The following is a 17777-nucleotide window of genomic DNA, read 5'->3' as shown; positions in this document are numbered from 1 at the left end:
ATAAAATATATCAATAAATATATATTTTTATAGGAAGCTAAGACCTTTAAGCAACTCTTTTTTTAAATCATTCTTTCTTACTTTGGTAAAACAAAATACAAAGTATTCAATTCTGCCAGATTTAGATTTGTTTAAAGTTAACCATTTAATAGTGTTTAATTAAACAATGTTTTTAATAAACCAATAAGCAATTGCCAAGCAGCTGCTACAGTGTTGCGAATCATTGCTTGGGTGTTGCAAACGCATTTCACTTACACCACAATAAAAAGAGTCATCTTTTTGGTAACAACATGGTGCATTGTAAATGTTTTAAGACAGAATTGTGTAACTACCTTTGTAGACTTACATAAAATTAAAAAACTAAACAAAATAAAACATTTACACGATTTTAGTGTTAATTAAAAATTTTATGGATCCTTTTTTCATTCAATATTTTTGTACTTTTTTTGTTATTGCTTTTAATTGTTATGTTTATGCAAACAATAAAAAAAATTATAAACTAAACCATGCATTTTCGGCTCAGTCCCTTTATTAATCAGGGGTCACCACAGCAGAATGAACTGCCAACTTATCCAGCATATGTTTTATGCAGAGGATGCCCTTCTTGCTGCAACCAATAATAATAATAATAATAATAATAATAATAATAATAATAATAATAATAATAATAATAATAATAATAATAATAATAATAATAATAGCCTAATAATATAAATAAAAAAGAGGTAACATTCAAGTAGAATTAACAATAACTTGTGCCAAATAACTAAGCAACGTCAAACAAACACTAATGCATTTTTATGTACATGAAAACTACATCTACTGATGCTCTTTCACACACTCGCATCTTTTATATAAATCTATAAAACAGGTAAACACAGAAGGTGCCTTTAAGCTCTAAGCTTTTGTCAACTTATATGGACTGACCATCCTGAATGTGAATGTAATGTATTTTCTTTTGTATTATTTAAGGTTTATTTATGTTATTATTATTTTGTACCGTTTTTGTTTATTATATGCTGCTTGGATATAATGTTATATGTGTTTAACAATGGAAGCTGAAAATGCCTGTTTGTTATCTGAAGGTTAAATAATAAAAAATAATTAAATTAAAAAAAAATTCGCTCCACACACCCCCGGAAGTGACGTTGAGAATTCTACTACGTGCAATCCTCTACCGGTTCTGTGGCGTCGGTTATTCGAGCGCGTGGGCATCACTGAAGCCCTTCATATTCGTCTTAACAAGTTTTGGGCAACTTAACACAGACACAACAGCTAACAACCACTCAAAGGAGCAGTTATCTTAATTAAAAGTAAGTACTTTGATCTTTAATGTGCTACTAACGTTTAATAATAAAGAAATGTGCAGGGTGGCCTGCAATGTGACAGCTCGACCAGAATGTTTTTTATTATTATCAGAGAACCTGCTAAAGTTAATTTTTGTTTAACGTTATTAAGATTAGCTTAATTCTTTTGAATGTTGACAATGCACAGCACTTAATTACGTGTGTTAATAAATCGCCCATAGACAGTAACCTTCGCGGAAATACACTCACTTTAAATACATGTAAGTGCATTTTGTTAACAATAATATTAAGGTCTGGCATAGTATGACGTTATTTGAATTATTGTCATGCTAAATATTGTTTATTAATAATCATTTGTGTAGAAATTAAAGTATTCTGGGCGACCACGTGCGCATGAACAGGAAGTGATTTTCCAGAAGTGACCTTCAAACCTCAAGGGTTCTGATTAAGATTTTATTTATGTTAACATGTACTATCTGCCTTTAACATACAGTAAAATGTTTAATTGTGTCAATAGTCATACATGCTTCATGTAACGGTCAACTTTCCTGTAACCTTGAGTTTTGCAATATAATGTTTTGTTCTCATAGTTTTTCAAGAAGTTGTCTGTAACAACATTTACAATGGAAATCATTATTAACCAGTATCTGAATTAGCTGATTGTGACTGTCACGTGTGTTTCTTCACTGTGCGGTTCTCTTGGATGTTTGACCATGTTTCCAGGGAGAACAATTTATGCATTCATTTATAATTGAGCATGAACTGTATTTATGCTTGGAGAGGTCAATAATAAGCTGGTGTTTGTTCTCAGGATGTTGGTGTCACATAACCGCCAAAGTGTGTTGTATCTGCATTATTAGACCCCTTTCTTCGCAGCTTAAAAATCACCACTGAATGTGAATAGGCTACACTGGATTGTCAGGTCCTATCAGATAGCAAAACTATTCCTGCACAAGTTTGTTGAAACATGATGCAGCTTTAAGGTCATGAACCTTGAAGTATAATCTCAGATAATTTAGGCGCCATCTGAAGCATAATATTAACTTAGGCAGAGTTTGGGTTTGTATTTGGTTGGAAAGTTTTATTTATTTAATGACGTCCTGAGGTTTATTAACCCTTCAGCATTATTTTTTTTAACTGAGGAACTCTAGTCTGTGAAACTACGTGCCTTTGTAGTAAAACAGGCACCTATTGTGCAGTTGGTAGTTGACATAGAAGGAAGTTTCATTTATAACCACGTGTTTCAACTGCTTCCTCTTTTGTACTTGACACAGTTGTATAATGCAGAAATGAGTAAAATTAATTTGATATTGTAATTTTTGTTCTCCCTTTGCACGTGTATACTGTATTTAATGTTTTGTAATGAAATGATTTGGGTAAAAGCATCTGCAACATTTTAGATTTTCATGTTTTTAGTGTCATAAGCTTCATTTGGTTAGTGTTATAGTTTAGAGTTTCTCACTGTATATGTGTGGTACTGATGGTAATGTGTGTGGTAAATGCATTAAAAACCACAAAAGCAAAATGTTGCAAGAATTGCTAAATCGAAAAATTGTTGAAATATGTGTAAAAGATGTAAAAATTTGTGTTTTTTGTGTATATGGTGCTCAGCATATATAAGTTGACCCCTCGCAAATCTCTCTTTTAAATTCATATTTTTAATAGGAAGCCACACAATATTATATTTGTGCATATACATTAGATTAGTCAGTACTGAAGTCAAATCTAGAGCTTATCTAACAAAATAACTTATGATAACAGTCCAAAAACTAGTACATCCAAATTTATTTTCTAGAAAAATATTAAATGCAATTTTTAAAAAAAAGGAAAAATCAAGAGAAGCATTTAATTGAAACTTTGTAGGGGCGTACCTGTCAACCCTTCCGTTTTTCCCGGGATTGTCCCGTATTTTACAGTTCTATCCCGCTATCATCTCGTAAAGATATTTTCCTGTTTTTCTACTGTATTTTCAATCTCTCTATGAAGGGTGGCAATAAAGAGCCAATCCTTCCTATACGCAACCTAAACCACTGAACCACCAGGGGACACCCCTTGCTCTTAAATGTGAGTCTGTTCTGTGCTTTTGTTATATTTAGGCATGAAATCACTTTGAAATAAATATAAAAACGGCAGGATTCCGTTTCCTTTTCATCACAGGTGTCATTGCCCCTCCTATGCAACAGTCATATAGCGGTGCATGACTGTCAGCTCGCCATAGTGACAAGTAGACGCTGTTTCCTAAATGGATTCTGTTTATGGTGGGCATATCCCTTATTTTCACATCCCAATGTTGACGGGTATGAAATGGGGTGTACTCAATTATGCTGAGCACTGTATGTATTCCCCCTCTTTCTGAATTGATTAGATTGCTTTCGTTGGTTTAAATCGGTTAGTGTGCCACCTAGATCTAAAGTACACATTGTTTCACAATCATTAGCTGTGTTTTTGCAAGTCACATTATCAGCATTATATAATCTTCTTATTGATTCCTATCACTGCCTTAACTAGCCGTGGAGCCACTTTAGAGGGCGGCTCTGGCTTTTGGATTGAATTCAACGAATCAAAAGACTAGTCCTTTTTTCAGTGCATAAAACATTTTTTGGACTTTGAACAAGGAGGGCTGTGTTTATGAATTCGGAGACTTCAAAAAGAGCTCTTGGTCTGAACTGGGTTTTGTGAGAAACTTTGTGTTGCTGAAGACGATTTCTTTCATGCATTTCAGATCCCATGGCAGGAACGATTGATCAAGCCAAAATGAAGTTTTCCAGAATAGTAAGTTATGTTTTTGACACTTTTAAATTTTAATCTTTCTCTCCATTTTAAAGCCTGATTATCTTTTTTTGACCCTCTGTTAATAGGTAAACAGCCGCTCATACTCACGGTTTAACCAGTCTCAGAACCCTGATGGAGAAGGCAGCCGTGTGGAGGTGAAGCTGGCTGTGGATGGGGAGGAGGAGGAAATGGATGGAACAGAACTTGGAAATATGCAACAAGAGACATACACTAGATCCAGTCGTTCTGAACCATTAAACAAGTACAGGATTCTGGTTTGTGTGGGTGCAGCACTGATCGTCTTTTTAGTTGGTGAGTGTTTTTGTAGTTTGTTCAGTTCACTTTTAATGTATCAGATTAAATTTGTTCCGTCATTACAGAATAATAGTTTCAAATTTAAACAAGTTTCCCTTTGGTTCAATGCTTGTCTAATCAGTTGAATTCATTGTTATTTTCATTAACGGTAGTAGTCTATTAAATGTGTAATTTCCTGAAAGATTTTTTTTGTCCATACATTTTTAGTGCTTTATGTAATTATTGAAAGGTGTATTTTTAAAAAATATTGTAATCAAATGGATTCTCTGCAGTGTTCACAGCCTAAAATATTTGACCTTTAAGTTCTGTGTATTTCAAGCTTTCAATGTGTTTTTCTAACCTTATTTCAGCTACTTTTTTTTCTCCAAAACCTACTAACCACGCATAATATTTTTTTTCTAATAAACGCTAGCATGTTCTTCAATATTTTTCACATATTATTGTAGCACAGTTTGTGCTGAATACAAAAATACATGTTGGCCAATACTAATGTGATAAGCAGCTAAAATAAGCACAAATGCCAGGGCATGTCAAAACATCTTAGGAGCCCCAAAATCACCTCTGACACAGAGGGTTAAGGGAGCTCTCAGTGCAGATCTGGTACTGAAAGTCTTCAAATAATAAGTAAAAAAAAAACATGATTAGACAAAGCTGATCTGCTCAGACACATAGACTTATTTTTTTAATTAAAGTCTTTCTGCAGGTTAATCTTCACATACACTAGACCATATTCTGATTTGATTTAATTTACTGACTTTTCTTATTATGCAGTAATTTGTATACATGTTGTGACGCGTTCTGTGTGTCTTTCCCATTTTCGTGGTTGCAGAAATCACATTGCCCTAATTAGGTGACCTTGCATGATTCTTGTGTTATGCAATACCTAATCCAGCTTATTAAACAACTGCAATAATTAATGTTAAAAACTTTTGTTGCCAGTTTAGTGTTACAAATGCAAAACTTCTCTGAGGACCAATCAAAATGAAGCGCTTCAGAGAGCCGAAAGAAAAGATTTCTTTCAAGTCTTCTTATGGTTTTTGTTTTCTTGTCCTCTGTGTCAGGTCTCCTCATTGGATACTCCGTCCACCGTAAGTCTGACAATAAATCTGAACCTTTGGAGACTCCCTGCAGTAAAAAAACTCAAGCTGACCAACCAGATCCTCCACATTATGAACCCATTGTACCCTCTCTTGATTGGAGCGACATTGTTACACTTCTGAATGATAAACTGTCATTGAAGTCCGTTGAAGAACAATTGAGGTATGTAAATCTTTAAATTGTATCACTAACTCTGAGCATTGTCACAATTGTAAATGAATAACATTTTCTAACTGTTGTACGTTTCTGACTTCCTTTTCATTTTTCTTAAAGTGTGTATTCTCAGATTGGCCGTTCTGCAGGATCATCTGTAGATAACAAGTTAGGTGACACAATCCATGATGCTTTCACCAAACTGAACATGGAACCCTGGGTTGATGAGCACTATGTGAAGCTGCAGAATCCGGACAGGTCAGTAGCCATTCCCAAAACACTACGATGATACTGTAGTTCCTCGGAAATCATGAAACTTTCCCTGACATTCAAAGTGTAACATTAAAAACTTAGAAAGCAAAACTAACATGATATTTCATAAAGTGTTAATTACACTCTCATCACAATAAAAACCAATGGTAATATGCACGAAAAACATGGTGAACCCATTAGGAAAAGGATAATATGGCAAAATATATAACAATGTAGCAACTTGCTTAAAAAAGGATGGTTTATAACTCTTAGAGCTCAGTTAAAAGCGCATGACACAAGCATAAGTGTGTTAAAAACGCTGAATAATGTTATGACACATTATGAACCTTATTAAATAAAGTAACTCCATTACAAAATGCTAACAAGTGCTAACATAAATATATATATATATATATATATTAGTGCTGGGTCGTTATCTGCGTTAATGGCTGCGTTAATGCGAGACTCTTATCGCGTGATAAAAAAAGTATCGCCGTTAATCTATTCTCAAAGTTGGGTTGGGAGCTGGGTCTATTCTAGGCAAACTATGATGACTTTCACCTTGATAGTTTAGCGCGGATGTATACCTGACCGGTGAGCCGTCTGACAAAACAGTGCCCTCCTGAATCAAATCAGCAGGATGCCTGACTTTAGCTGCAGTTCGGCAGTTTCACTTTAACTCATGAATATTTCATTTATGCTGTCGTGACAAACTGGGGTATTAGACGCAAATAAGAAGCAAGGTCTGATGAGAGTGTTATAGAATGTAATATCGCTCGCCAAACGTAATGAAAAAAACTTTTGCATTTCGCGGTGTGTGTGTGTTTTGTGTGCGGTCCTTTACTGACAGCTGCCTGTGTGATTCTTGTCGGAAAATATGGCGAAAAGTCCTACATGACGATAATAGTTTGATTGCAGTGTTTACTTCAATAATGCCACAAATATGCATACTCCACATGTCTTAATTCCATTTCTGTTCAGTTATGACTTTAGTCGCTTTAAGGTAATCAAAAATCTCTGTTTACATGGTAGACTACTAATCAGAGTATTGTTTTAATCATAAAATCGTATTAAAGTATTGTTGCCCATATAAACCTATTCAGTGTTTGACACATTCTGTATGTATGTACATCAATAGCAAGTACGAAATTGCTGTTTGGAGCTTATGTAGGCCTACAGTTCAAATTTCATGTTTAACTGAATAAACAGTTAGTTAACACAAGTACATCTTATTGAACATAATTTATTTTTTATCACCAAATACCACAGTAGAACAGTTTCTTAAGCAGTTTGTAATGCATTTTGGAATCAGGAGATGAGCCCCTGGTCTAATGTGCCACCTGGCTCGAGAAACCCGTTCTTAGATTTATTATTTGGATAGCACTCATATTCTGAATGCCTTCAGCAGAATTCAAATGAGCCATTTTAATCTAGATTAATCTAGATTAATTTTGAAATTAATCTAGATTAAAAAAATGTATCTATGCCCACCTATTTTATTTATATATTTATATATATATATATATATATATATATATATATATATATATATATATATATATTATACATACATACATACACACACACACACGCGTATAAAAGTACACATTTTTTTTCTCCTCATCCACCACCAGTGTGTAACATCCACCTGGATGACACGACGGCAGCCATGTTGTGCCAGACCGCACACCACACGCCAGCTGATCGGTGGAGAGGAGATAGATTGAAGTCAGTCATGATATGGGGATGGTTAGTTAGGCCATGATGGACAGAGGCCTGTGGGCAAATTTGGCCAGGATGCCGGGGTTAAACCCCTACTTTTTTTCGAAAAACATCTTGGGATTTTTTATTACAACAGAGTGTCAGGACCTCAGTTTAATGTCTCATCCAAAAGACGGTGCTCATTGAGCAGTATAGAGTCCCCTTCACTTTACTGGGGTGTTAGGACCCACACAGTATGCAGGTTAAGCATCCCCTGCTGCTCTCACTAACACCACCTCCAACAGCAACCTAGCTACTGACCGGACACAGCCCTGCTGAGCTTCAGTGGGTGACCATGTGAGAGTTACAGAGAGCTAGCTGCTGGCATTGCTAGTTTTAAAAACTATTTTAAAAAATAGATTAGTAGCATGGTAACATGTGCGTAATGATCTATAAACCATTCTTGGCACAGTAAAACTTTTAAGCAACATGCTAAAGCAACATTTAGTTTTTTTTTCCTATGGTTGTTTAATCATTTGTAATGTTTTTAACTCTAAAAGCTCCAATCCAAACAAAGTGTGGTTTGGGAACGAGGAGATTGGAAGTCCAAAGGGTTTTCTGGCTTACAGTGAAACAGGACGTAAAGAGGTGAGAGATTCACATCCCACTTTTCAGTCAGTTTGTCACTAGTTGTCCTATGATTTGCATTCTCAATCATTTTCTTAAACCATTATGTTGACAGGGCAGAGTGGTATACGCCAGCTATGGTGAGCTTGCTGATCTGCAGACCGTCCAGGCCAATGAAGTGAGTCTAAATGGGACTGTGGTACTGATGAGAGCTGGAAGAATCAGCATGGCACAAAAGGTAACTTGCGAGAAGCAGATTAGAAGTACAGGAGTAAAAAAAGTAAAAGGCCAAGTTGATCAATGTTTTCTTCTCTTTTTTATTTTTAGGTTATGAATGTAGCTAGGTTGGGTGCCGTAGCAGCTCTTATCTACCCAGACCCAGCTGACTATGAAGAAATGTCTATGGAGACTGAGCTCTATGGTCATGTAAGTTATATAAAAGCAAAACATTTATATGGCTACTTTGGGTTTGTTTTGGGGTCACACCAGACATAAAGCATCATGTCATTTACATAGCCTTGCATGACGTTGTTTCTAATCAATTTGCACAAATACTTTAAATTCACATTTGGTGTGCACCCAGCATTATTATGTACTAAGTATATACACATTACCAAGCCAAAAAACAGTTTAGATTAACTTTTAAAGTATAATTTTTTTCATATCATTCAACATTCCTTGTTTTTTTTTAAGATGCTAAATATTAAAATATAAAAACAAAAATTTGATTTTGGTTTAGGTTCAAGTACGCTTGCATTAATAGAGCAAACAAGTAATATGTATGTGCATGACATCACCCTTTTCTTTTGAACTGCATTTTTAAGAAAGTAATTTTTTTAATTTGTTACTTTGTAAAATGTTAATTTACAAAAACTGGCACTTTGAACCGTCTAAAGATATAACAAGTTTAATAAATGTAAATAAATCGCCAAAATGCATGTTTTTGTTTTTAACTGAAGACATTGTCACGTAAATGTTGCTTTATTGTTTTTTTGTATCTCATTGATAACAGGTCCACTTGGGGTCAGGTGATCCTTACACCCCAGGATTCCCATCCTTTAATCACACACAGTTTGCTCCTGCCAAGTCCTCCGGTCTTCCAGAAATACTTGCTCAGACAATCCCTGCTAGCATGGCGCGCAAAATATTGAGGTATGTCATAGGTCTTAGTTTACCTTGATAATTTTTTATTATCTGTTTTATGAAATTGAAATATTTTTTGGTGTTCTTAAATCTCTCACAGCAAAATGGGAGGAAGCGAAGTTCCAAGTGAATTTAAGGGTGGCTTCCCAAGCTACACGTTTGGAGATGAGAGTAACAAAGTCGCTTTAAGCATCAATAACAAGCTTGTTGACACCAAGATTCATAATGTGTTTGGAGTCATCAAAGGATACGTGGATCCTGGTGAGTTTCTGCATTTTGATTATATCTGTGAACTTGCGTTTTTTTTATGTGAAATGTTAGACATTTAATGATTCATTCAACTCCTGATTCAATTCAAAGTTTTGATCTGAAAATGAGATTTTCTCACAATTATATTTTTTTTACAAAGTGAGATTATACAGTAAATCAAAAGGTGTCCTTTTATTAGGATATTGCGGCATGTTTCATGCAGGAAAACTGAATAAATTTAAAAAAACTCAATCAAATAAGTTATACTAATGAATTAAATCTCTTCATGTAAACAAAGGAAGGTTTTATTTGTGCTTTTTTCATTTACAATTAGTGGCAAATATTTCATTGCAATCTTAAATCAGGAGGCGCTTATGGAGTGTCAGAAATAAAGATATTATCATCAAAAAACATTGCCACATTTTGATTTTAAAACATTTAGCGATCGTTTATTCAACATAGTCAAAACCTCAAAGTCTATTCATGACTATTTTGATATGTAATTTTTTATATGATTATTTGTGCTTGTCTGAATCTGGCAGATCGTTATGTTGTTATTGGAGCACAGCGGGACTCTATGACCTCAGGATATGCCAAGTCTGCAGTTGGCACTACTCTTCTAATGGAGCTTGCGAGGGTTTTCAACGAGCTGAGGAAAGGTATGTTATCATCTACTGATGTTCAAATACAGTCTACTATGTTCAAATGCACTTAACTCCTCGTCCTCTTCCACATAGAGGGTTTCAAGCCCAAGAGAAGCATTGTGTTCGCCAGCTGGACGGCTGGGGACTTTGGTAAAGTTGGAGCAACTGAATGGCTTGAGGTTTGTGTCACTGCCATCTGTGTTTGGCTATAAAAGATTTTGAAATGCCATTGTGATTGTAACGTGTTATACCTTTATAATAAAGGGATACTGGGCATCACTGGACAGAAAAGCCTTTACCTACATCAGTTTGGATGGTGTTGTTACTGGTAAGTTTACTGTGTGTAGGTTAGGTTTTTTGGATTTAAAAAATAAAAATGATAGCTTGATAAAATACATTTGCTAATTTAGTCCACAACAACACACAAATGAATAATGAATATCCTGCATTAACACACAGCACTTGAAGCAGCTGTCTTTTCCTCACAGATCTTATATGTAGATGAATTTCTTTTACATAAGTTTCCCAAAAATACATTTAACATGAATGTGTGCTGGAATACTAAAATATCGGTCACCAATTACTCTGTCAGTATGTTTACGCTGACGAAAATATTCCAAAGGTAATTACGTTAACCCAAAGCCCCACGAATCAAATGTCACACAACTTGCCCAGTTCAGCCGGTATCAGGCAGACAAAGCACACCATCGCATGTCACAAAACGATTAAAATGGAGACAACCGAAACAAGCAAATTACACGTTACTGGACAGCATTACGTTATATATGTCTACGTATAGGTCTTTGTATTTTCATTCATTATATTTGTTTACTCGCTGACCGACTGTTGGCATGGTAGGCTATATCTAGTGGTCTCGCCACTAACGGAGGGATGATCCAGTGCACCATCCATAATATAACTCCACAGAATTTATACGTTAATAAATTCATATAAAACGTTTTTTTTTTATAACATCCTTTTTTTGGTAGACGTCGTCAAACATTCAGCCTAAATGCTCTGGAGAGACCTAAAACATACATTTTACCTAGGCTATTTGAGACTTAATAGGTATTTCCCTGTTTTTTAAGAGAATAAATTAAAGATGTTGCATAATATTTGGTTATCTTAAGGAAACCATAAGTGTTTCAGGACATAAGAGCAAGTAATAAAATATAGGCTAGCCTATATCATTGCGCTCGCGTCACAGCAGCTTTCCAGAATCCGCACCAGTTTTGAGAAATGTAGCCTATACGTTTGATAAAAGTAAATACATCATAACGGCATATCTAAACTGATTCTTCCCATAGCATAATTACAATTTAAAATATTAAATATCCTTCTAATAAAACTTTTGAGGAGGCAGAACACATTTTTATGTGCAGTTTTTCCCAATTTGTTTTAGTGCAGGATAGTAGGACACACGCAAACAAATAATTAACTTCACTGGAACCTTTGTAAAATTACAAATGAAACACCCAAAACTGTGTAAGGTGCAATAAATAAGACAAACTCTTAAGTTGATCCATGTAATTCTGATGGGAACATTGCATGGCATCATATTGGGACATAATGACGTGTGCCATTAATCCACCTATGTACTATTGCATAAAATACAGAAACATGAAAGAGATATTCTGGTCGCAACCCATAGAAATGTACCTTAATTATAAAATTGTCTTGTCCAGAAATATTAGGTAAATATACCCAGTAATGATTAATGTAACCTCATTATTATATTCTGTAACTTTTGGCTCTCACCTTGACCATTTCAACAAATGTTACATTTTAGAAACCTCTAACTACACTGATTGTTGCAGCCCTTTTTAAATATCACATGCTTGCTTCATGCTGATTTTATAAACCTTTTAAAGTGTTTCTCTTTAATTGGCAGGTAAGGATTCCTTGAGAGCATCTGCCAGTCCCTTGTTGCACACCCTTCTGCAGAAGACCCTGCAAAAGGTCAATCCAATACCAAGTTCCAGCCGCCTTCAGAGTTACAGCCCAGATTTTCTATCCATGTGAGTAAATCTACTTCATTTTAGTTTTGTCTTTTTGCCGTCATGAATTAAATCTTAATATAATTGTGACTGAATGTGTTTCAGTCTGACGAGCATGCAGATGGATGATGGTGCATATCCTTTTCTGACCTTCTCTGGAATCCCATCTGTGTCTTTCAGTTTCATTTCTTCTAGGGTAATTATTTTATTGCCTTGTCATTGTGATTACAAATGTGATTTTAAGAGAATTGCTGTTGCTTTTAAAATTGGAATGAAACTTCAAATATTTGCCTGCTTTATTTATTTATTTTCTCCTGCCAGACCACTCCTGACTACAAATACTTTGGAACAGAAATGGATACTAAAGAGCGACTGGACATTGTCACTGGTCAGAAAGTGGTTGAGCTGTCTGTGCTTGCCGCTAAGGTTGCTGGCCAGATGGCCCTCCGTCTCGTTCATGACCAAATCCTGAGACTGGACGTTACCAAGTATGACGGTGTGATAGAAAGCCATGTGAAAAACATCATCAATCATGTGAATAGTCTTAAAAATGAAAAGGTGATTTTTATTTTTTTATAATTTTTTTTATAGGGTTTTAAAGTTTTTTTTTATTGATGTACAAATAAACCATACAAGTTTTTTTTTTTGTCTGCATAATATCTTCAATTCTCTATTTTTTTAACAGGTTGAAAAAATTGAAACTTTGTCAACCGAGTGGCTGATCGCAGCAAAGAGCTCCTACAATCGTGCCGCAACCAAACTAAACGATGACATCAAGAATAGTGACCTGGAAGACATAGAGATGTGTCGCATTATCAATAACCGTATTATGAAGGTGACGTTTTTCTCTTTTTAGGTGATGCACTGATCTTTCTGTTTTTTTTTTTTTTGTTTTTTTATTCATAGACTACTCAGATATGATTTTTTTTCTCTTTTACATACAAATAAGCCTGATCCAAAATCAGTTTACGTGAATAAGGTGTTTATTTGCTTTATCACAGACTGAACTTGCTTCTGTGGTTTTATTGGATTTTATAGTGGTATGGTACGGTTTGGTACGTTTTCATGGCAGTTTCCACTGCCAAAAGGTACTAAAAAGCGATCCGCACCGTACCATACTATACCAAAGGGTACCTAGCTCAACAAAAGGGTACTAAAATGTGGAGCGAGACATGCAGCAGAACACTATTGGTTTACAGCGTTGCGTCACAAGCTCGTGCACAGGCATTAGAATGTAAACAAAGGAAGCCCCATTTTTAAATACACAACTGAGACATTACATTGTAATTTATAAATGTGTGCTGTCCATCAATTTAAAAATGTTTAACTAATTAAACATACTTTTGTTCTGCAATTAATCACGATAAACTGCATTTAAAATAAAAATACGTTTGCGCTATTCAAACGTAAAATGAATGTAAAAGCATAACAAAAAACTTTTTTTAATTCAAAATATGATTGTTTATTAGAATTTTTGTTTAACTTGTAACACAGATTTCTTCATGTAAACATACCTGCAATAAACCATCAGGATTCTCAAACTGTTGGCTTGACAGCCATATTTGTTACAGAAATGAAAACACAGGCATGTAAATGGCATTTGAATTTCAAAACAATCAATGCTAATAAAGAAAAAATTGATTTCCATGTTAGATTCTGAGTGGACTGCAGAAAAAGGCCAAAATACAGGTGTTGCAAATATGGAAATTGGAAAATTATAATAATAAAGTAATGAAAACAATTGCACTCACTGAAAAGTTTGACCAGATTAAAAACCCAAAATAGCAACAGGAAACATTGAAAAATTTTTGACCACCTCATATAGCCTAATTTTTTTGGAAATGCTCTTTTTGTAACAAATTTTGTTTGGTATAATTTGTATCTTAATTTTAAATGTATTTTTTGATGGTCAGTTATTTACAAAATAAACAAAAAGAATGAATACATTTTAGGTGAAGTGCATATAATACTTTTTACTTCAAAAAAAAAAAAAAAATATATATATATATACACTTTTTTTCAATAATAAGGGAATTCTAAATTAAATTTAAGTAGGCCTATTATAACAAAAATATAGTATGTAAATATAATATGTAAAGTATAGTATTTCTCACAATTTTCTTTACCATTTGAGTTATAAATTACAGTATCGCAATACTATTTGGTATCGTGATACTTCAGCTGGTAAAGTATCGTAAGATAAATTAATGGCATCGCGACAACCCTAGTGCTGACATGGGAATGATGGTAAAAAGATGCTGTTCACTGTCAATAAAATGTGGTTACTTTTATCGGATTGTTTTAAATCAATATCATTTTTAAAGTTTCTTAGTTGAATTTTTAAAGTCTTTGAAACTTTTTATTTTTATTAAATAATAGATAATTACTACAAAGCAGTTTCAGTTTTCAGCCAAGTGAATCCACAGTTTTTGGTTTCAGTTTCAGCCCAGAATTTTAATTTCGTTGCATCTCTACCACAAACAAATCCGTTTTAGTTTCGATCAGTGCATCTTTATTCTTGGTCTGTCTTTTATCATTGTGAAATTTACTTTAGCCAAGTTCTCAAATCCTTGTCTCCTTTTTTTTTTTCTCCTCTTTTAAGGTGGAGCATAATTTCCTCTCTCCTTACGTCTCATTAAGAGATTTCCCATTCCGCCACATTTTCTTTGGTAATGGATGGCAAACCGCCACAGACCTGGAGAATTACCTGCAAGATGTACGTGACAAAAAGGCAAGCTTCGACATCGACCAGGTGCTAAACAAGTTCGCTCTGCTCACCTGGAGCATCCAGGGCTGTGCCAATGACCTGGCAGGAGACATCTGGTCCCTGGACAACGAGATCTAGAATCTTTCAGTGCTGCATCACCCAACATCACAATGCTTTTGTGCACAAACATAATCCTGAAGTACATCTGATTAGATTTTTCTAAGTTTTGACCAATCCTAAAATCCAAAAATGACTTCAATTAAAGTCCTTTAATCATATTACGGACTATAATGGGATATTGTACTACATATTATTAGTATTATTACTGGACTACATTTTTACAACATGCAACCAAAGCACAAGGTCATCATCTTTGCTTCCATTTATGGTGCATTATTTCAGGTCCAGATAGATCTCAAATGATGATTTCAAAATCATTCATGACTAATTATAAAGTTGCACATAAGCATAAAGTTTGTCCTCGGCTGATACTTTGGGAATTTAGTCCCTTTCGCACTTCATCTAAACCCCCAAACTTAGCCTCTGTGACCAACTGAGGGCATACTCTATTTATTTCTTATTTATTTATCAGTGACAGTGTTCACTATAAAAGTGTCTTGTTTTTTTATTTAATTATCGGAAGCAGTGCCTTCCATAATTGTGACGGTTATACTGTCAGTTCTTAAAAGCAGCATCTGCTAACAGAAATACACGTTACCAACAGCTGGCATCAGAAATGTCTCTTGTTACAAGTGCTTGAGGGAGTGCGCCTAAAAAGCACCTGTTTTAATACTTCCTCTTTTTATTAAAGAAAAGTGAAAGAGCAAGTTACATCTGCAAACATTTAATGAATTGGACTAGTCAAGTTTCAATTTTGACCAAATTCATGGACTCAAGCATTTCTGTGACAAAAGCATCTCTGTGTAACATTTATATTTCTATTCTAAAACCATTATCGGGAGCAGTGTCTTCCATAATGTGGCGTGTTTGAAGGTAGTTTTTGCCTACCAGCGTGTCTATATCGAGGGCAGTGATCCTCATATTTCACTATAGGGTGGATTAAATTATCGGGGACAGTGTTTCCCATAGTTTTTGTACATATTTATTTTCATTGTCGTGGTTTTGTGTGGCTTCTTTCTTGCTCTGTTACGATTCATAATCTTGGCAGTTGTTGAAATACAGTAAGTTTCTTTTCAACGTATCATTGAGTTCGGTTTACTTCTCTGGCTTGTTTCTGTTTCGAAAGCTTGATGTAGTTTTTGTGTAATTTACAGAATTGCATATTTCTGTTACCTGTTATTTTTATTATGCAGGTGTTTGTTTGAAAAGAGGATGTGGCCATATGGTTAGAATGTAATGTAAGACTGATTAGCGTACTGCTGATTTTACATTTATGGTTTCATGGTTGAAGGCACTTCTGATGATGTTTAACAAGTGTGTATTGCATACTACTCTGCAACTTTTTTTTTTCCTTTTCTCCTTGTGGCACTTACCAGAAAGTTACAGAAAATGTTTGATCTTTCATAGCATGTTAAAATGTGCATGAAATGCTAATCATCGACTGTTAGAAACAAAGCAAAGGATGTTTAAGCTTCAAGCGGTTTGTGGTGGGTAAATAAAGCTGCTTCGATATTTCAACTTGCTAATGAGCTGTTACTTAGTCAAGCAGTGGTGATTTTTCCATATCTATATTTATCCGTAAATAGCAGGAATGATCATTCAAGAATGTTGAAGAGGTGTTTGGTGAAGGGGTTACGATCTTTTGGGATCATTATACCTGACCTTTGTGTGCAAAATCTGTCAACCTTACTTTTCCTCTGTAATAAATTCTGACATTGCAAATGTTTATTGCCATTCTCGTTGTTTTCTTTCCTCTCAGGTTTGTAATTTTAAAATATTTGCTGTTTTTATTATTTAAAGTTGCACTAGCATATGTGTTTATACAACTTTTTTTTTTAAAAATCGATGCTTAAAACAAATAATATGGTGAGCTTTTGTGCTCTTATAAGACTTTTGACGTAATATTTATCACATACAGCAGCCCAAATAAATCAGTGCTATGAAAACTTGTACCTCACATTTAAAAGTGATTTTTATATCACTTCTTTTCTCACGTTTCTTTATTTAATTTATTAATTTTCCATTAATGTTTGACAAAACCTGCGAGATGTATATGCTAAGAAATGTGTGTATCACTTTTTGGTCATTTCTCCTCAAAATTGTGAGTAATTTTGCAATTATGACTTTTTCTCAGAAAATAAAATATCAAACTTTTTTGTGACATAAGCACTCACAACAACAATGTTCTGACTTCAACTGTAGGCCTATATTTCTATACAAGATGTTAATGCTACCTGAGTATCCCAACAATGACTGAAGACAAATTAGAGGGTCCATTAAATAGCATAACATATTTTCGGCCAACAAATTTTCGATGGCTGAAAAATCGGTACATCTCTAATATCGACACACTTTTAGATTGCCATTGTTGCACATTTCTGCCGTGGATCAATAGAGTAAAAAAGTTTAAAAAGCTTATTGTTTTTGACAAATTTTTGTGCCCAGCCCTACAACAAAGATAAAGTGAGAACTGTCAGAAAAAAGTCACCTTGTTTTATGGCAGAAATGGCTTTCCATACCATGTAGCCCCCTCTAAATATCCCTAACTGGCAAAATAATTTCATATTTCACACGTACAAATGCAACATATTTGTATTTGGTCTTTATTAGCTATATTTACCTTAAACAAAGCCCCACAGTTCGACGTTCCTATAATAATAAAGACGCCCCCGCGCGCTCGTTTGTATAAAAG

The 17777-nt window shown here is 34.5% G+C and overlaps 1 protein-coding gene across 1 annotated transcript; it reads left to right on the top strand.

The window, feature by feature from the left end:
• Positions 1-1186: 1186 nt before the first annotated feature.
• Positions 1187-16811, top strand: tfr1b (transferrin receptor 1b). The gene is made up of 18 exons (XM_056450426.1): positions 1187-1313; positions 4030-4079; positions 4166-4391; positions 5456-5654; positions 5766-5903; positions 8159-8246; positions 8341-8463; positions 8553-8651; positions 9238-9377; positions 9469-9629; positions 10160-10276; positions 10355-10440; positions 10526-10589; positions 12153-12279; positions 12364-12454; positions 12580-12816; positions 12944-13093; positions 14861-16811. Exons 2-18 carry the CDS (start codon positions 4035-4037, stop codon positions 15101-15103), a joined length of 2334 nt encoding a protein of 777 aa, XP_056306401.1. The 5' UTR covers positions 1187-1313; positions 4030-4034; the 3' UTR covers positions 15104-16811.
• Positions 16812-17777: the final 966 nt, after the last annotated feature.

This window comes from Danio aesculapii, chromosome 24 (assembly GCF_903798145.1).
Source record: "Danio aesculapii chromosome 24, fDanAes4.1, whole genome shotgun sequence".
Lineage (NCBI taxonomy): Eukaryota > Metazoa > Chordata > Actinopteri > Cypriniformes > Danionidae > Danio > Danio aesculapii.
Note: the sequence above shows the minus strand (reverse complement) of the source record. Positions and strands in the feature narration are given on the sequence as shown.

Coding starts and splice junctions, on each gene's coding strand:
- tfr1b (XM_056450426.1), top strand. CDS start 4,035: ATGGCAGGAACGATTGATCAAGCCAAAATGAAGTTTTCCAGAATA. Junction 9,378..9,468: donor ATGGCGCGCAAAATATTGAG/GTATGTCATAGG, acceptor AATCTCTCACAG/CAAAATGGGAGGAAGCGAAG. Junction 10,277..10,354: donor TTTCAACGAGCTGAGGAAAG/GTATGTTATCAT, acceptor TCTTCCACATAG/AGGGTTTCAAGCCCAAGAGA.